Source organism: Rhinolophus hipposideros (assembly GCF_964194185.1).
Source record: "Rhinolophus hipposideros genome assembly, chromosome: 18".
In the NCBI taxonomy this organism is placed as follows: Eukaryota; Metazoa; Chordata; class Mammalia; order Chiroptera; family Rhinolophidae; genus Rhinolophus; species Rhinolophus hipposideros.
The window spans coordinates 45,576,798-45,598,401 of record NC_138064.1 but is presented as its reverse complement, the minus strand read 5'-3'; the positions used below and the strand labels follow the sequence as shown (position 1 = coordinate 45,598,401).

Sequence of the window (21,604 nt, the reverse complement as noted above, 5' to 3'; positions counted from 1 at the left end):
AATATTCATAAATACTTCTTCAAAGCAATTCTGAGCATAGGGTTGATTGAAGGAGGGTCAGAATAGGATGGAGAATGTTTGCTAGGCTGTACAGTAGGTGGGAAAGATGTCTCCTTGCTACCACTAAATGCAGTGGTTCCCCAAGCGCAGATTCTAAGATTTCTAGTTCAAGACAACAGACTAAAGACACATGGCTATTCCCTATAACAAAGACTTTGAAATGAATACAGCCACAGCAATGATGAAAACCTGAGAGAAGCCATTATCTGACATAGAGAGGCCATTATAAGACAAGACAGTTCAAGAGAATTTTGGAATAAGGAATGTGAATAAGAGCATGATAATTGATGTATCGTATTCTGGAGTTGGGGTTCGCAAAATGGAGCCCATGGAGCAACATGCAGCTGCCTGTATCTGTGAATATAGTTCTATTGGAGGCCAACCATGCCCATTTGTTTTCATGTTGTCTATGGCTGCTTTAATGACCACCGAGTTAAACAGCTGTGACCGAGCCCCCCTGGCCCCCAAAGCCTAAAGTACTTACAATTTGACCCTTTACAGAAAGCACCTGCTGACTCCTGTTCTAGTGTGTTCCTGGAGGGGATGGACAAGGACTCTCAGTTGCTCTGCAGAATCCCAAAAAGGCGTGGGATTAGGAAACAGCCGACACGCGTGTCCAGAAGACCTGCCCTACCACGCCTGCGTGCAGAACTCCCACCACCTACCCCGAGTCAGAAGATGAGGGTGTGTCCAAAAAAATGATCCCATTTAACAGACTTTCATATTCTGTCCCTGCCTAAGCATGCTTGGTAAAATCTGACCATAGAAGTAGAACTCTTAAGCAATTTCTCAGTGTTTCACTTTTAAATATGGACAACGGACGATCACAAGACATATGAGGACTGTGCTCTAGTAAAATGTGCATCCATGAGAAGAGAGGATGTGTATATGGGTAATGGTGGACTCTGTTTGGGCAAGATAATGGAAAGTTCCCAAGTGTCGGCTGTACAACCAACCTGGACAGGAGCAGGAGGACAAAAGATGCCCAGAAAAGATGAGATCCTCCAGATGACCTAAAATGATGGTACTTCCAGGGAAAAAGGTATTATTTTTAAAAAGATACTGCAAAAAAGAAAGAAAAAGTAGACTCCACAAATCTGTTTAAGGAGAAAAATATATCAATGGTACATCACTGTTAATGCAAAAACTGTACAAATATTACTAAAATTAGTTTAAGACTATTGGGAGAATGTGGGAGGGCGGATGGGGGATAAGAAAACTAAAGCTTCATTTCTTTCTAAACGGAAGTACTATAAATACAGGTCATATCTAAAACTGTTATTAAGACAACAATATAAACACATTGATTAGAGGCATGAAAATAGTTACCAAACGAAACACCTAAAAGAATACAAGGTGATGGAGTGACTCTGGGATATGGGCCTGAAAGATTGGGAGGGGCAGGGAAGGAAATACTTTATGCATTATAAATATTTTGGTGCTTTTTCCCCCAGGTGCATGTATTGATGTGACAATTTTTAGAAGTATTAACTGCACATTTCCGAAAGCAAGTTCCAGAAATTTGCAATCAGTGGGTCTAGTGGCACAAGAATCTTCACCTTTAAAAAGCTCCCCCAGTGTTTCTGATAAATTTATTCTTGTGCCCCTGCTTTTAGAAGCACAAATAAAGAGGTAGCAACCAGTAAAAGAGCAGTAACATCGATCTGCCCAATGGAGAAATGCCAGGAGCTGTAAGATGTCAGGATGCTGGTCTCCCAGTCAGCTTCCTACCATTTTACTAATAAAATGGATAAGTGTTAGAAGGCATATAAAAACGAATAGGTTGTGAGTGACCTCATAATTCAACCCGTCTATAGGAAAACTCACAGATAGGTCAGGTTGTCTTTCTTTTATATTTGTTGAAAATCAAAATTCTTGGTTCAAAAATTAGCCTGGGGAAAACATGAAACATCATGAAATGAGGGAAGCTTTTTAACTGAAGATGTTAGATCAACTCCCTTTCAGACTCTGCGGTTTCTACCTAAACTGTGCTACATCAATCTTGATTTTTAAAATTGTTTAAAGAATGTTAACAGGATCTCCTGTGCCTACAAACAATTGCTGGGATGTGTAAAATACTTAATAATAAGACGTTGGATGGTTTCTGGGCACTATAGAAATTTCTTCTGGGAAAGCTTCTTTTGGAACACTATTGGACCATGGGGGATTGGCTCATTTAGTTGTCATAAAGCAGCCAAGGGTACCGTGTCCTCATTTTCTCCTGTCCCCTATCCCTTCCAAGGACTCAGTGCTGACTGAGAAAGAAAGAATTCCCACTCCACCCTTGTTTCTATTGTGCAGGCCCCTAGGTCAACTTTTTAGTAGAGTGGATTTTTCTTTGAGTCCACACATAATATTGATATCTCAATGCCTAAATTGGAGATAACCTAGAACTAGCAAAGTTGATTATAATATTTTCATGCTTATTTCAATGTCAAATGAGACTGCTCACCTTTTAAATACCAATGATTTGTTTATATCTGTAGTCTATTAATTTTGTTAATTTTTGAGGTTCATGTATAGATGAAATCATTACAAAAAAGAAAATTAATTTTGTCGCTAACATGTATTTGTTTTATTTCATCCAGAAAATGGAAAGCTGGTTTGTTTTTTGCTTTAATAGTGAGCTATTGGTCCAGTTACATTGACTATGTTATACTGTAACAGTGGAATTCCTTCAATTCAAATTTCACTTCTTAATTTCTAAGAATATCCTCCATCCATCCATCCATCCATCCGTCCATCCATCCATCCATCCCTCCAGTACTTATTGAGCACCTGCTGTTTGCCTGGCAGTTTCAGGTTCTAGGGATACACAAGTAAAGAAAACTTTAGTCATAGAGTAAACCTCTATTCCTAATTGGTTGAAAATTTATATGAGAAAGGTTTTATACAAGGTATGTGTGCATTTATGATATCGACGTTTTCATTTGAAGATATATGACTATATATTATTCTTTGATTTTTGTCTAACTAGTTCATCTTTACCAGTTCTGGTTATCATTTTACTCAAAACTTCCTGGGAACGCCCACTGCAGGTGAAATATTAACATACACTATGATGGCATATAAATCTTTTTCTAGGTATTCCTCACTACTGTGTCTTTGCATATGCTGTTTCCTCTTCCTATAGCTTTCTTCACTTGTCCCGCCCCCCAGCAAATGCCTACTCATCATTGAAAACTCTGTCAGGTATCATCTTCTCTATGAGTCCTTCCTTCCCTAAGCACTTCCCAATAGAACTATTCCCCCTTTCCTCTGTACTATTTCTGGACTTTGTACATATTTTTATTATTGTACTTATATAAATATTCATTAACATGTCACTCATTATTTCTATACTGTAAACTTCTTGAGGATAGAAACATTTGTCTCTTCATTTTTGCATCCCTAATAACAATAAGCAGACTGCCTGGCACATATGGGACATTCACTAAGTATTAGCTAAACTACACTGAGGAGCCATTCCCTCTCTTATAACTTGTGGAATGCCACAGAAATGTGTTCACATTTTATTTTAAATTATCTCAAAATTAAAAATAAACATTTAAACATATTTGAATACTTAGTAAGCAGATTTCAACGTTTGATTAAATTCTTTTCTGATGAGAGAAATTCTCATCCCTAGAAAAGCCAAAAATGTTATATAGTTAGGAACATGTTTTTCTTTTTAAAAATTTCTGTTGCGCACTCCCCCCACTCTCTTGACTGTGTGTCAACATCATGGTAATTATAGACTCATCCTACGTCTATTATGTTACAATCACTAGTTTATATATTCAAGGTCCCTCCTAGACATCAACCCCTTGCGAGTTGGGCCCTCGTCACAGCCATTTTGTAGCCCTGATATACTGCCATGACTGTGAAAGGGAAGACCTGAAATGGTATTTGTTGAATTATTAGAGGAATAAATAGGAGACAGTGAATAGAATTAAATCCTAGGTTCTTCTTTCTCTGTATTAGGATCTGTATTGTGATTATCTTGAAAATCTCATAAATTCTACATAAAACTTTGACATTGTTGTTGAGTACGGCCAACTTAGACTGTGTGGATGTGGCAAACTAGGAAAATGAATAGGAAGGGAGAAAGCTTCACTGTGCAAATATTTTTATATTGTCTTTTAAGTTTACACTGAAAGAAGTCTTTTCTCGTTTTGAAACATGGACTGGTGGGTTGGATCAGAGAAAACACTCACTGGATTCTTTATTATGAAAGGAAATAGGTTTGTTAACTATTTCACTGAAGTTCAAAAGCTTTAGGGATCTTTCCCCCTCTGCTAAGATGGCACTAATTCCATAATTTCCTCTTATTCTAATTGTAGGCAATAGGATGATTTTTAGTTTAGTCATTTGATGTTTCTCTGATTTTTTTCAACATAAAATTGTGGATGCCTATTAAAATATCACAGATAAAGAGTAGATTTGGACACTCTAGCTTACTGTCGCAGAAAATTATGTGCACACAAATTTTACAACAGTAGGGTTTGAAAAATGTAGTGAGTTAGTTTTGAAATCTCGCTCAACTTTTAAGAAGATGTAGCATCTATAAATGTATTATTACTAACTAGTGAGTGGCAGTGACAAATATACTCATTAGGAGAAATTGAAAAGAAGTTATTTCTATAGGAAACATTCAGTAAATGCCAATAAAGCACTGGTCATTTTTTCAAATTAAAAATCCCAGAAGAATACCTGAGTTTCATGTGATTTCTTCATACACAAACCACTTTAAAATCCATGGAATAATAGTTCACAAATATATAGACCATAAAAATGGCATAACTTTTCCTCAAAAGTAATTCTCTAATTTGTGTATCTACTAGAATGTACTAACTTTTGCGAATTGATATAATAAATTAAATCAATGTTGTGAAAAATGTGAAATGGTGATATAGTTATTTGGAGTGTTGTTCCTACAGTTTATAAATTACTCTTTCTAAGGCATTTCAAAAACAACACTACAAAATTCTTGAATCAGGATTTTAAATACAAAATATCAAATCTGATTTCCTTTTTTTTTTTGTCAGATAAGGAAACCAGTTTTCTGGGGGGACTAATCCAAGCTCAAGGACCAGGTAGAAGAAGTCAAAATTAGACTCCAAAATCAGACTTCCTTCACTACCTTTTTCTTGACCTCTGTGCACCTTTAATATTTAAGGGTTTTTCTGCCCTTAACAATTAGCCTCTGTATTTCTATGTTAATTAATTTTGATTATAAATTGATAGACATCCGAGTAACTGCATTTGAAAATTAATTCATAAGGACTAGAGAAAAAACCTTATATATTAAAACATATGGGGACATATAAAGATGAATACCATTTAAAATTTTTTTCTATGATATGAGCATGAATATTTGAATATCTAACCTGGGAAATTCAGATAATATTACAAGAGTAATCCGGATTTTAAAATATCAATGGCTGAATATAAGCTAGAAAAGTATGAAATGTTAATCACATCCCTAAGAAGAAATTCTAGAAATAAATTAGAAAAGTATCAATCTCATGAGTTCATTGAATCCAAAAAATAGAAGGGGCAGTCTGAAACATGAGACAAAAATGGCATTGAAAGCTGTTTCCAAAATACTTCAATTTGATACTCTTAAACTTAGTGAAAACATAAGTTGTAGTTTTCCTAAAGTGTGGTGACCTTTGACCTTCAAATTAAGAGCACAGAAAGAATATTTGCCTTAGAAAAAAGACATTATGAAACAATTTTCTAGAGCACGGAGGAACTTACCTGTCTCCATTTTTCCGTCCTGTGCTGCGGGCCCGTCTGGAATCACACTTTTCACCTGCAGAAATTCATCAGGCTCATCTCCACCAATGATGGTAAATCCAAAACCCATGTTGCTCTTTTTAAGGGTGGTGCTGAGGAATGTTCCCTTCAACTGGGATGCATCCCGGGTGAAGAGTGGTTTTTCTACATTGGCCAATGTAAGTTAAAAAAGAAAAAGTACATTTAAGACAAGTTCTCACAGAAGGGAAGCCAGCCACTGCGGAGCCATCTGATTAAACGTGGGGGTTTCCTACATTTATTCCTACAGTAAACGCAAACAGGGGTGAAGGCAGCCGCAAAGCTCTTAGTACTTCCTACAGACACAGAGCAGTCCCAAGCATCCAGGGAAAGGTGAAAAAGCTGTTTGGTTTGGAGAGAGATTTTTTTTTTTTTTTTTTGGTCAAGTCAATGTTTCTCTATTCACTAAAGTAGCCCTTTTCGTGCTTAAAAGGGCTAAATCAACAGGTTGTCAGCACTTTTAGATAGAAGAGCCCATAACCATCCAGCCTCATCTCAATACAGTTCTCTTGTTCTGAGAGAGTCCAGGGAAGAGGCATGTGTCAGGGGCTGGTCCTGCACAAAACCCTGAAGGGATAGGACTAGAAAACCAAAACGGACTATTTTGTTTCGTAAAGAATAAAAGCCATGGAACGCTGCCACCTATTCACGTGACTAAACTGTTTAGAAAGAGTACCTGGATGTGGGACTGGGTTAACTTTTGCTTATATTGTGAGATGCTATAAAGATAACCAAATAAATCAATGTCTACTAACCAGTCGTGTTTAGTATACCCTAAAATGTGAGCAAAAGGCAAGCCAGTATTTCTAGATATAATTACGAATGTAAAGGTAACACATTTTGTAACAATACGTTGCTACATTCAAATCAGATACTTAAATAATCTGAACAGAACTTGAATCCATTCATATAGGTTTGACCACTAATTTGTTACATATATGCTTTCCTAGCTATGATCTGTAATAAACATATTCCTAATAAATGCTGTAAAAATAATAGTCATACTAGGAAACAGAAGTAATATCTTTTGACTGCTATTGTAGTCAAGTATTTTATATATATTTTTAAGTTGTTACAGTTTGGTTGATATTTGATATCTGTAACAGTCAAACATACTTAGTAACTTAGTTAAGTATTTTGTTTGGTACTTTTGCTGTTACATTTTGGGTGATATGTAATGGAAAAACCAGAAAATAATGAGTCATTATATTGGAATTTTACTTTGTCTATTTACATACCATATTTCCCCGAAAATACGACCTAGCCGGACAATCAGCTCTAATGTGTCTGTTGGAGCAAAAATTAATATAAGACCATTTCTTATTTTACTATAAGACCCGGTATAATATAATATAATATAATATAATATAATATAATATAATATAATATAATATAATATAATACAATATAATACTGGGTCTTATATTAATTTTTGCTCCAAAAATTGCATTAGAGCAAAAGATTGCAAAAGATGCATTAGAGCTGATTGTCAGGCTAGCTCTTATTTTCAGGGAAACACGGTATCACATATATCTTTCTTAAAAATAGAGAAATCTTCTTTGAAATAAAAATAAAAACACATATAATCATATCACCTATGTTTCCTTTATGAAAGTGACGTTTACAGTTGGAGAGAAGTCCAACATGAGACCTTTACATTCATTGTAATTGTGCCACAGTGTATAGTGTGAAAATCATCAGCAGGTAAATAAATCTAGGCCTCTCGACTACAAAAGCCTCCTTGCTTTCATGATGAGTAAAAGCCCAGACGATGTGAAAAGTTTGTACAGCCTCACATCCTCCTGCGTGGCTCCAAGGTGCAGTCAGGTACAGCAAGCAGCCCTGGACATACCGACAGGCCAGGGCCTCCGGGCGTGGTTGCGCTGATAACATGACAAGTCACGCACGCTGCACGACCTTCCCGGGGCAGCGTGGGGGCGGATGAATTTGGGCCTAGGTAATGTCGACGAAGAGCTGCCTACTGTTATAAAGGAGAACAAACCTCATTCTAGTACTTGGTTTTTGAGGACAAAGTTCTGACTCTCTATGCATCTTGCCTGCCGTTTAAAGTACCACTATCAAAACCCATTAATCTCCACGTGGTGTGCTGTAAATTCCTATAAATTCTTATCACGTACTGCCCGAGGCTTTAATTTGTGGTTGCTAAATGCATTAGTTTAGAATCAGAGCAAACACTCAGCTAAACCTAATAGACGGGTTTGGGGAAAGCAAATCAATGATTTGGAATGGTCCAAGCTAAAGGTGTGTTTGGAAGAGCAGGCAACTTGAGAGACAATTTTTCCCTTTGAAACATTGCACGTTGACAGGTACCAACCTCGGAAACCTGGGGCCTGCAGGGGCTTTGTTCCAAGTTCTGTGTGGGGCATGTTATGCTGCTGTAGCTTCCTTTTTGCTTCCAGGACAGGGTTTTCAAACTGTGTTCTTCTATTTATGTGGCTGAAAAATAAAATTTCAAATTAGGATAACAGTGGGGCAAAGTCATTTAACAGAACATGTATCTAGCTCTGTGGAGAGCAGGCGATGAAGAGATACCTTACGTGATCATAATCAAATGCCCCACCAGGCTGAAGTCAGGCTCTGCTGGGGCTGGCCTGTGTGCAGCATACATTTCTGTGACAAGAGTGGAGTTCTCAATGGCTCTATCATATGTGATTTTATTTAAATCATGTATGATTCAGCCAGTAGAACTAGAATGTGTTCTTGTTTTCTGTTCTACTGGGTTAGTTTGAGATGAGTTTGGTTCATTAAAATAAATGGTCGGCAAATGAAACCTATACCAAATGGTGTTGAAAAAAGGAATATCATCTAAGCTTTGCAAAGTCCCTGTAAGATACGTATATGGTAAGTTCACTGATTTCTTTACTTTTATACCACCGAAGTCCACACTTTTTGGGTTCAGATAGATCTGGACTGAAGGGCTGGGAGACAGGAGGAAAGACTCCCTGGGATATTATGGAAGTTGTAGAATACCTGTAAGAAGGCTGATGCTAACTAAGATCACTCAAAAGTAGAGCATTTACTTTCTACATAATGAGATGATAAATTCATAGAAATTATATACAGAGTGGCCGGAAGTAACTGTGCATCAGCTTAACTAAGGTCTTATAGTATAAGAATTCCTTACAGTATCCTTACAGTATAATGAATTCTTCTATGAAATATAGAGTTCCCAGTCCACGGAGAGGCTAGAAACCAATGAGCCTGCCTAGAAGCAGTGCCATGTAACTCTTTCTCTAAAAAACAAATGTACCATGAGAAATCTGGCATATATATTGATTTTGGTTCTTTGTATAAACAGAAATAGGATTATGGAATGAAAGCATGAAGAGGAGAGAAGGATTAGAAGAGGAATGAACAACTGCTGAGTACTTAACTCTGCGCCAGCTATGTATAAATTTCCTCAGTTAAGTCTCAAGGCAACAGTCTTGAATTCTTATTATCCCATTTTAAGGTGATGAGACTGACAGACAGCATGCCGAATGACTTGCTCTAAATCGCATGCCCAGTGAGTGGAAACACTGGATTTGACTATGTCTATCTCTCAAATGTACCTCTCATCTACATAACTTCTCTCTTCAATGCATGATTACACAATGGCAGTACACACATATTTTACGTACATACATCACACACACACGCAAACACAATCCTCTCATTTTATGTCTTCTAAAAACTACACATCAGAAAGCAAAGGACGTAAAAGAAGCAAAGTCTCAACAGCCAATTTTCTGTTAATATAAATCAGATAATTCCCGGTGAAGCAGAAAAGCGGTTGTCAGAAACATAGGTCAACTGCAATATCTAATTACTTCGTCATGTGACAGGAGTGTAGCTGCCTGTCACACAGGCTCCGGAGTCAGTGAGTCCTGGATTCAAAATCCAGCTCTACCACTTGATTAGCTGTGTGACCTTTGGCAAGTTATTAACCCTGAACCTTGGTGTCTTCATCTATGATAAGGACATGATAGCCCCTTCCTCCTGGGGTGGTTGTGAGGATTCAGTGAAATAATGAATATTGGTACAGGGTTTCAAGCATAGACATGCTTAGTGACTAGCAGCAGCTGTTATCACCATGGCCACCGACATCATCATGTTATCGTCACCATTACTGTAATCATTTTGAGTCCACAGGAAAGGCTTTCCTGGGGGGCGGGGGGAAGAGAATTAACAGCATTTCTCTAATATTGCCTCTGGTATAGCCCATGGTGCTGTTCAGGATGGGGATTCTTAGAACAATGTTCTTTGGTAATGGAAGTTACAGGCATGGGGTTCAAAGTAAATCCATCCTATGTAAAATTATTTTCCATTGGAAGTAAATGCTACTGAAATGCTCTTGAGCACCCTGGGGTCACACTGATCTGTGGTGCGCAGTGAACTACGGCTCGTGAGATGTCAATGCTTCTTTGCCCCATAAACTCAGACAAAGCCATTCTATTTCAGAAGGGTCCGAGTTGGAAACCTGTCTTCCCTTGTTTCCACTTTCCCTTACTACAATCCTTGAAATAGTTCTATCATCTAAAGAAACATTCTTCCTGACCTCGCCCTGACTTATCTCTGTAACTTCACTTTTGGCTGCATTACCACATGCACTCTTTGCTTTGAACCTACTTGGAGCTACTCTGATCAGCAACACCCTATCAAGCCTTTATCTCGTCAAGCGAGATTCGGGGTATCAATGGTGTGGTGCTTGAAGGGAGACGGCCTGTGTTTGAGGTGGCATCTTGGACAAATTGCCAAACTCTTTAAGCATCAATATCCTCAACCATAGATGGAGACATTAATATCCACTTCTTGGGATTGCTTTAAAGATAAGAGAACTAATGTTTGCAAAGCACAGATACATAGGGGGGACCCCACAATTGAGTGTAGCTATTCTTTATTCTTCAAGATATAGCAATTCTGTATTAATAATTGCTGCTGCTATTGTTATTATTATCACAGTGCTTCCCCCATCTGTCCCCTAACTCCTTCCCTAACCTCTGCCAGCAAGCAGCATTCCCAGCCAGTGTTAGCCTCCTCCCCGAGGCTCTCACAGAACTGGCGTCAACAGACTTCTCTCATCACAGTCTACTTATTTTCTTATCATTAAGAGAATTTGAAGCACTTTTAAAGAACAACAATGAAAAGTAAATAAAATCAGGGTGAAGTTAGTTGAATCAATAGACAAAACTGACAATATAGGATTCCTACTTGTTTACTACAGTTATGTTGCAAATTAGCTTTGAGCTTTCAAGCTGCTAATTCAATGGGAGAGAGAAACCAGTTACCATATTTTGCCATGTATAATGCGCACCCAGCTTTTGGGCCTAAACTTTCAGGGGGAAAAAAAAAATCTTTCATTTTAATTTTTTAATTCAAATCTTTATTTGTTTGTATTTAGACACTTGTTTTTTATAGCATAAAGACACTTTAGCATTTACTTATTATTACACTTTTAAGTCATCAGCATAAATAAAGGAATTTAAAACATTTATGTAGATACTGAATTAGTACTACCTTGTATAATGCACATCCTTATTATTCCCTCACAAATTTGGGCAAAAGTGTGCACATTGTACACAGCAAAATATGGTACTTTCTCCAGGGTATTTAAGTCAAAACCAAGAGTTGTTCAGAAGGACGAAGTGTTCCTGTTACTCAGTCTCACGAGATCATTCTTTCCAGGTCTTGGATAAAGAGGTGTCTGTGAGGTCGTATACAACATCCTAAGTGGTAATTTCACCATAATGGATGTAAAGGGCTAGAGTGACCTCCTCGCACTGTGTTTTAATGACTGATTTTCATTTTTATTTCCTTCTTTAGGGGCTGCACACCTGTGTACAGGGTCCGTGTGTTATTTAACTGTATACTAAGCCTCAGACAGCACGAAAGATAGGTTTTTACTAAGTAGCTAAATGATGAGTATGTGTTGTAAGACTTTCGTTTATAAATCTATGATAGTGATTTCGAGAAACCAAGAAAGAGCTTTGAAGCGCGCCACAGAATCAGCTTTCCTCATTTCCTATCTGTTCTGTTTCTCCTTTGGTAAGCCATTACTCATCACAGGCATAATTTCATCAGCACAAAACGCGTTACAAGAACTTCCTGGAGTACATTTGCGTATACTATTGGTCCCTCCAACTTGCCACCTGCGTGTAATTATTTCCTTAGTAAAGTCAACATGTAGCCACCCGCTTTATGGACACAATGTTGAAAATTGTCCACTCACCGTCAAAGTGAGCTTCTAGAGTTCACAGAGAATGAAAATACCAATGAACTAGTCTGTCATGCCTTGTACCCTACACAGAGTGGAAATTTGGTATGGTTTTAGTATCCTGAGCTAATTGTTACAGAACATTTAAACTGTCACAAATGAAGTCATTCATTTAAAACTTAAAATGCTCCCGAGCTTTAAAAGACCTATCACAAAGAAATATGATTGTAACTGAATAGGGAAGCGGTGTCTTCCTTGCGCTTCTGAAATGTTTAGGCTCTTTAGCAAGGATTTGGCGGTCTTACAATGTGTCCAAAGGATGTGAATGACAAATGCCATCCTCCTCCTCATTGTTTAGACTCTGTGAGATAATTACTAGCTATTTCATCTAGCTTCCATACAGAACAGGAACTTGGGCTCCTACCAAGACTTCTTATTCTTTAATTATTATCTAGTCTGTTTTCATATTTTACTAATAGAATCTTCAGGTGTTAAGGGCCAAGGGAATAAGAGACATATTCTGAAGTGGGTAAATTCTGACAATGCCAATTTCCCTTTCCAAAAAGGAAAGACTATTGATATGTCTATGTCCGAATGGTGAAGGAATCAGGATATTCAAGGACGAGACTCCATCCTTAACCATCCTGTATGTGGCAGTGCTTTGTTGTTCAGGATGAACGTGCAGAGCTTCAAAAACAAACAAAAACAGAAAGAGAGAAGACTCAAGCCCACCCTAAATCAACTGAGCCATAATCTCTGAATGCGGTATAGGCAATGGCACTTTTTTTAAAAAAAGCTTCTCAGGTAACTCTAATGGGCAGCTAGGGGTGCAGTCCCCTGAGTTAGAAGCTGAGAAAAGGGAGTTGAATAAGCAGTTTCTTGCCTGGTAAGACTTATGCGGAAGTCTCTTTTTCTGCATGCAGCCTTAGGGGGTACTAGAAAATGCTATTTTGCTCCAGAAGAGAGGGCTTGTGCCATCAGGAGTTGCAGCAATGCACAGAGCAAAGGAGATGTGTGCAGTTTATTGGATGATAGGATGCCAAAGGGATCCCAGATCAGTGTCCTGTTTGGCTGCTACCTCCTTCATGCTGGGGAAGGGAGAAAAGAAACAGGAGGAAAGTCATACATCTTGAGGCCATCGGTACCCACAGGACAGGTGTGTTAAGGGTTATGAAGGTGGTGATCTCACCTTCACACTACCAATGCTCCCTCCTTACTCCAACCTGTTCACCCACCTTGCTTCTCCTGGGTCCTTAGACAGGCACTTTTAGTGCATAGTCAAGAAAGATACCTTTTATACCCACTGGTCACTATCCCACTATCTTGACTTCGGTTGATACTTTAAAAATGGATCTCTGGGTCAATGTGAGAGAGAAGAGAGCAACTTTCAAGTTTTATTTTTCAAGTGGAGATTTTGTGACAAGCAAAATATTTCTAAGGTGTTCAAAATAGCTACACTAATTACTCCAAGGCATGAAGTGGCCAGCACTCAATAAATATTTGTTGAATAAATGCATAGATGGAAGCAGGCATGCATGAAAGGTGATTGATCTCACTGTTTTCTTGTTTAATTCTGCCATAAAATACATGTTGTGCCAGTCAGAACTTCATGTGAAGCTTAAGACAAGCTTTTGTGATATAACTGATCTGCATTTGGACAAAGACTCATGGAATCCTTCAAAATAGAGACTCCCTCAAGACATTCTTGTCGTCGGTGAAAAAGTCATTCCACTTTGCTGATGAAAGATGTGGATATGAGTTGCTGAGAACTAGCAGCTGCAATCTTGTGTCACAGTAGCAATATACTCATATGGAAAATCATTATGTGAGGGACAAAATGTGGGCGAACCAGAGAGTCTGCCACACAGCACTGGGAGTGGGGAGATTGGTTTGGGGTTGCAGCTCAGTATGTCATCTTTTCTATGCAAACTGGCTCTTTTGGGGGCTTCTCCAAATTTATTTTACTTGAATTTCCTTCTTTCCTTCCTTCCTTCCTTTCTTCTTTCCCTCCTTCCTTCCTTCCTTCCTTCCTTCCTTCCTTCCTTCCTTCCTTCCTTCCTTCCTTCTTTCCTTCCATCCTTCCTTCATTCCTTCCTTCCTCCTTCCAATAGAATAATTCCTGAAGGGAATCCAAGAGTGTGAATTTCCAGGTTCCTTGGAATTCCCTAGGTTTCCTTTGACCCCAATTCTGATGTCCACAGTGGCAGATGGTCAGGAAAGAGTGTGTATTACCTCCTCACAGCTTTAGGTGCAGTGGCCCCTAAACACGTACATCGCACCTTCCCTGTCTGTATTTTATTCATTTTAATATAAGCCTTGAGAAGTCTCCATAAAGTTTTCTCTACTGTCAAGTTTGGATACATGGAATGAAAATGACTTCATGCTTTGCACATTTAGAGAGGATACTATCCCTATGGGCTTCTTCCGCGGCCGACGGTCTTCCCAGAGGGCAGGACATAGTATCAGAGCTTGGCCACTGCAGTCCATTGCTGGCATTCACATCCAAGCCCCGCTGCTACCCACGCATGTGACCTTGGGCACATCACTTACACTCTCTGTACTTCAGAATTTTTCATTGTAAAGTTGGGACAAAAATAATATCCGCCTCATAAAAATTGTGCATTTAATGAATTAAAGTGAGTAAACCATTTAAGACCAGTGCCTGAAGTACACAATAAATGTTATCATGCTTCATCAAATATTTGTTTATCAAATGGTGGTTGCTAGGAACAATGGTAAGAGGTGCAAGGAAGGGCAAAGATCAATCAGACATGTAGTCTAGTAGAGGAGCTAAAACAGAACAAAAAGAACTATAAAATAGGGTTTATATAATGTGTATCTCAAAGCTGAATTTTAAAAGTACTAAAGACTAGTATTTTAAATATAATTTATTATAAAATATGAGTTTTGCATTCATGGAAAATGGAAGATTGCATCTATTTTACTTGGAGCATTAAACAAACAAACAAAAACCCCCAAACAAACAGAATAACTGAATCCTGCCTCTTAAAAGATTTCTTCCCAATGCTATCACTTGTGATAATTTTCTTCGCATAATTGTCCATTCAATTGCTCCCTATTATACCTGAGGGGAATATGGGTGGGAAGATTGAGTAATTCCTGTGTTACCTTTCTCCAGCTCTTCCTAGACGGGAGGGTGTCTGACCTGGGGGTACAGTGGTTGGTGGGAGGTTGAGTCACAGCTGACTGAGCAAAGTATCCATATACTGGTACTGAAACTCTCACAGCTAAAGAATCCGTCCTCTACTCCAAGTGAGGTTGAGCTTCCCAAATGGATATATTTTCAAATAAATGAGCTCTCTCCCCTCTTCCTTCCCATTAGTAGTACTAAATTATTTAGTTAAGACGTTAACCTATAATATGTATTTCGTGTGTATCTTATGTATAGGGAGATTCATCACTTAGCCAGTACTATTTACCAATAATGTGGAAAACTTGATACTTTATTCCCAGCAGAAATGGCAGTCATGAAGCCTCTATGACCTACAAGATACATAGACTCATTTTAAAAAATGTCTGAGCCAGTAGGTATGCCTTTAAAAATGTTGTTTCCTGTCCGACCTTTCTCATTCCCATAAACTATCTCTCCTAAACGTTATTGCCGGGTGCAAGAGGAGGTTATTGTTATCAAAGGTATTTATAACCTTTAGCTTCTAGATTGAGAGAAAGTAGTGCATTACCACCTTAGAGGTAGGATAGAGCTTATTATCCAAAAGGAAACTAAAAGATCCCACTGTTTCAAGACCTTTCTATATGAAGAGACAAGGCTAATAAATCCTCCTCCACTGGTGTTTGCCAACCCTGACTGAATGGCTTAAGTCCTTTAAGTCTCATTATAAATTCATTAATTCATCAGCATGCTAGGCACCAGGGACACAAGGATGAATAGGAAACAACCCCTTCACCGCAGAGACCCATCCTGCAATGAGGGGACATCCAGCTGGGTGACCAACCACTTCAGTTTGCCTAGGACTACGGGGTTTCCCAGGGCCTGGAACTTTCAGTTTTAAAACCTGGAAGGACCTGGGTAAACGTGAATGAGTTGGTCATTCTACAAGTGGCCAGGAAAATATAACACAAGGTAAGAAGTGCTGAAATTTGTGTACTCAAAGGAAGAAAACACAATTTAGTGTGGTGCTTCAGGGAAAGCCTCACAAAAGAAGTGAACCTTGAGCAGACCCTAGGAGAACGCAGGTATTTTGACAGATAGAAAAGGGGGCATTTTAGGAAGAGAGTAGTGGATACAAAAGTGTTTAGGAACATTCAATTCTGCTTAGCCAGAGTATAAGTCTGTGAGTACACACGGGCATATGATTGCCTGTGGATGGTGGTGTGGGAGCAGGGCGAGTGGGAGAAGGATCAAAGCTAAGTGACGGGAAGGAAAAATTCCAAGTCATGGTGAGAGATTTTATTGTGTTTCAAAGTCTCCCTACTTCCTTTTTGACCTTAGTCTAATGGTCAAAATGGACCATTAGACTAATAGTCTAATGGACGGCCATAGCTTGGAAAGTCTCCATCCTGGAGGCTATGCCTTGTTCCTGATTATAAGGATGAGCTTCACCATATCAACCACGTAGGAAACTTGTGGTGCTCCCTAGAACTCTCAGTCATTTCAGCATCATTTAACTAGTCCCATGAACTAGTTATTGTTCTTACCTGGGGCTCTAAGGATGAATAAGAGATGCCCCATGACTAAGAAGAATCACATTGTCCAGGGAACTAGGTATTATAGTGTCCTGGGAGGGGCGAGAAAAGTCTGACCTGTAATATACACTTGGTTGAACTGGATTGCTATTTCTTAGTAAGTCATTTATGAGTTATTAAAATGTCAAGTCACAATACAGCTTAAGTCCACAGAACTCCAAAAATTATGATCAAGTATTACATACCTGTGTATACATATCACTCCTACATAACGATAGGAACACTTTGGGGCCTGACTCCAAGGAGAATCAAAGAATTACCAACACCTCTCAGAATAGAGAGGGATCAGAATACAACATCATGATGTTGGGGAAGGAGGGAGTCAGGGAAAGGGTGCTAATGGTGGGGGGGAAGGACAAGACTGAGGGGAGGACTGCGACACATTCTGTGTCAACAGGACGTGACTATAATTCCAATTCTACACAAGACTCCAACTGCCCAGGTTTCTAAGTCCAACAATCAGAGTGGGAAAAAGACTATAAAGAAGGATTATTCTTGACAACTGTGTCTTTATTACTGCCCAGACCAGGAGGAAATCAAATACGTAGCTATTCCATTTATATGTGAGAAAGAAATGCAGGAGGAATTAGAAAACCAAACAAAATTTAAAAATACGTTAGATGAGTGTTAATGAGAAAAGGGTCTACTGTCAGGATACCTAGAATTTGTACAGAACCTTGTAATACCTGGCCGTGGGGCCTATGTGTGGGCAGGAGGCTCTCATTCTAAGAAGATAAGGAAAAGAAGGAGTAGTGGGAATAGAGGACACAGGTTCAGCAGAACCAAGAGCAAAGAAAGGTGGTAATAAGTTTCTTCAGTGTTGTTTTAATAGATTGCTTTTTGAGGGATAAGTATTTTGAGGGATAAGTATTGCTTTTTGAGGGATAAGTAGAGTTTCAATATAATTAACACACATGTCGAAAATCATGCCATTAGTGGAAGAGCAAATCTTCATACAGATTAGATGATAGTTTCATGTAACTGTGATGAAGGATGCATTTTCACATAACTTTTTGTTCCTTTCCATGATACACAGGCAAGGGTTGTGCATTTAGGCCCCCACAATGGCTGAGTTTGTATTTTTCATTCTAAATCTCTAAATAAAGATGAAAGGTGAGATTTGGATATTTCAGAAGAAATGTCCCACTTTGCAGACTTTTAAAGTTACTCAGTTGCTGTTCAGATTTAACTTCTGTTTAATAGGTGCCACAATTTGTGGAAAGAAGCAGTGCTTGAAGAATGAATGTCAGCCTTGTAATTAAAAGAGAATAAAGGGGAATGGTGGATGGTAGAGAAGGATGGGAATGAATACTCATCGAGAAAATACAATGTGCCAAACCCTTAGCTAAACAGGTTCCATGCTTTTAATCCATCTATTCCTCAGAGAGAGTAAACAGTTTTCTGCAATCTCAGAGTAAGGGGCAGGCACACGAACCACCTAGCTCTGTGTAGTGCCAAACCTAGCCATGATGATGTATGTGGTTGTGACACAGACGTACACTTAACTTTTCAAGAGATATTAACTTATGTCTATGCAGGCATGTGCTATTTGGTAATCTGCAATATGCTTCAGCCAGGCGATTCTCCATTTCTTTTTATCAATGTTCATTGTGAAACTAGAAGCTTTCACAGCATTGTAAAATTACCTGCTGATTTTCTGAAGACAAAAATATGCAAAGATAGCCCATTATTTTGATCATTAAATGATGTTTTTTTAAAAGACCCCAATGATTATGTATATAAAAATAAGGACTTAATATGTTTCACAAGAATACATATGATATGTGTGGGGGTGACCAGTTAGCTCATTTGATCAGAGTGGTATGAATAACACCAAGGTTGCCAGTTCGATCCCTGCATGGGACACTGTGAGCAGTGCCCTCCTTAAAAAAAGAAAAAAGAAAAAAGAAAAAAAGAAAACATGTGTGTGGGTATGTTTGGCATTTGTAAAAAGGGAGAAATGAAATGATAATGAGAGTATGAATGAGGAGCCAGGAGACCTCGCTTTGGGTAACATGGTTTTCAAGACAGAAGGATCCCATCCAAGGGCTACCTTTCAGCTCCCCTTAGGGCCTATCCTATCTCAAATTTTCCTGCATTCTACCCTTGCCAACTATGGAAGTTGAACACAGGTCATGTCTCTGGCAATTATAATAATGATAATAAGATGATTCTGCACTAATATTTATGAATAAGTTTAAAGTTGCATGTGAGTGACAATGGAGGTAGTCTCAGACTTTGAAAAACGACATGCTAGGTCTTGCTGAGAGCCAGTGATGCCATAAGAAATGAAAACATGGTACTTACTCAGCAAGAAATTCCTTGTATGGTAACACAGCGGAACCTTACGTGCTGATGGGAACTCTCAGGTGAGCTCCTGGAAGTGGTGGCTCAGGCCACGAGGAATAACACAGGCAAAGGGTGCCACCCGTACTTTCTGGTATCCTCAATCTCTTGTTTTTCACCACAGTAAAAGCCACTTACAGTAAGTCTGAGTTGTCATTTTCTCCAACTTTTAAGACCAGCATTGGGGTTTAAGCCACATTTGAAGATTTTTAAAACTACCAGTCACTGCCTTTGTGAAATTCCCCTAATATCTCTGAACTGTAAGTGCCTCATCTATAAATATCCTATATCCTGCTCACCTCATCAGACTGTTTGGAAGATCAAACAGATAAAATGTATGAAAGTGTTCAAAATAAGCATGGTATAAATTTAGGTCGATTTTAACATTATTTTTTTATTTAGAGTCAGGGAGTCAAGTGTAACTTGAATATGGACAATATAAATTCTCTTAATTCCTGCCCTGGGCTATAACTCTATTTGTAACACCTACTAGTTTGATGGCTTAGCTTCTCTAAATTTAAGTTTCTTTGTCTGTAAAACAGGTATAATAATAGCGTTGTGGTGATGATTAAAGGAGTTATGTAAAATGCCTACTACATACCAAGTGCTTCGTACATGGGCACTATTTGTAGTCTTTTTCTGGGTTGACTAATAGTTACTAAGCATTTACATATTAAGTCAATGCTCCAAATTCAAATACTAAGTCATATTACAGAAAAAATAAAGACAATCATCCCTATCATTTTATCTATCTGAAAATACATTCACATTTTTTTTTGGATGCCCAATTAAAACTGAAGAAAGTGAAGTAAGAATAGAATGAGGGGACTTTCCCAACCTCTACATGTGAGTGTTGTGCTTAATGGAAATTTGAACTAAGATCTCTACATGATGACAAACTCAACAGTGGTGTTTAATAAGCTTTCAGCAACCAGAACCTAATGGTGAGTTTCTTCTAGATTAAATTAACACAAAACTAATTTTATTGGCTTTTCACGGTAAATATCCTTCTTTTACCTGTAGTAGATCCAGTCAAACTTTTCAGTGATAAAACAGAATACTTTTTTCTCGACAATTCTGAAGTTCATCTTACTTAGCTAGATTGAATTTAAACCTGTGAAATTTAATAATAAACATTTTTGCGATTCATCTATTTTTATTACACAATAAGCTGAATCTATTGTAATATAAATTCCTCCAGTTAAATATGAAGTCATCCATTGAACACTAGTAATAAATACTGTTTAACAATATCACTTTGTATTATAGAAAAAAACAATATTCCTTTCAAATGTATTCAGCTGTGATGGTGGTAAAAGATATAGTAGTTCTTACACTAACTTTTTGTTTATAGATTTATCTTTATCCTTCTGCCCTTTAAATGATATTCTCAGCATGATTCTCATGTCTGTAGATGTCAAATACGTGTCTACTTTTTTCCATAGCCTTGTAAGAAGATTTTGTTATAATGATCCACCCTTTTGGAAGCCTTCTTTCCATATCATGCATATGATGGGATTCTAAAAATCATTTAAATAAAGTAAGACAAGGGTAATATATGTTATTGTCTAGCCAAATAACAAGTAGAAATTGAAAGAAATTGCTTTAAAATTTTAAGTATTCTTTGATCAGAAGTCATAATGAGAAAATTATGAGGCTTAATACAGGAAAATGGCCATATTTCTCCTTGTCAACACAGGTATAGTGGATATTCCTTGAACTAGAAGAGACCTTAGCAATCACCTAATCTAAACCTTTCATTTAACAGAAAAAAGCCAGGGAGGTTAAGTGTAATTTTGTACTAGCCTGTAAATTCAAAATCGTGGATTCAAAATAAGACCAACTATCACTAATATCATTGTGTACAACACAAAAGGAATTTTGAAAAACATCTGCGTATTGAAAAAGAGACGAAACTATAGGTCTCATGTGGGGGTCGGGGGTGTTACATTTTACTCAGTATGGATGACCATTTACTGTTTTATTCAACAGTAGGGTGCCCAAAGAATGACACCAATCTGCTGCTTCCTCAGTTTGACTAAATTCCCTCATTCTTCTGACAGATTAGCATTTCCCTGAGCTGAAAGTAATTCTAGTTATGTATCTATTAATGATCAAAAAGACTTAAATGCCAGTCAACTACGTTACTTCCAGAAAGAATATTTTTTCCAACACCAAAGGAAAATGAATGGCTGTATTGTTTAAGTCTGCTAGTCTCCAACACCATATGATCTTAAGGGATTGTTAGGATAGTTTCAATTCTATGCAATTTTCATTTTATGTGCTAACTTCAGAATTTAGTCACAGTCTAAGATATGACTCCAAAGTACGTGATGATACTGACGGGAATCATGAGACCGTCTGTAGTTCATGCACAAGAAGCATGGCATGTTTAATCCAGAAGAGAGAATTAATAAGATATATAAGCTATCTCACAAGTTATAGAATAATAACAATGAT

The 21,604-nt window shown here is 38.0% G+C and overlaps 1 protein-coding gene across 4 annotated transcripts in view; it reads right to left on the bottom strand.

Moving 5' to 3' along the window:
• MAGI2 (membrane associated guanylate kinase, WW and PDZ domain containing 2) overlaps positions 1-21,604 on the bottom strand; it is a 1,330,546-nt gene that overhangs the window by 274,475 nt on the left and 1,034,467 nt on the right. For all 4 annotated transcript variants that reach the window (XM_081079965.1, XM_081079966.1, XM_081079968.1 and 1 more), the window contains 2 exons: positions 8,195-8,316; positions 5,803-5,985 (listed from right to left, as the gene is read on the bottom strand). In XM_081079965.1, coding sequence (XP_080936091.1) covers positions 5,803-5,985; positions 8,195-8,316 — 305 coding nt within the window. The remainder of the gene's footprint in view (positions 1-5,802; positions 5,986-8,194; positions 8,317-21,604) is intronic.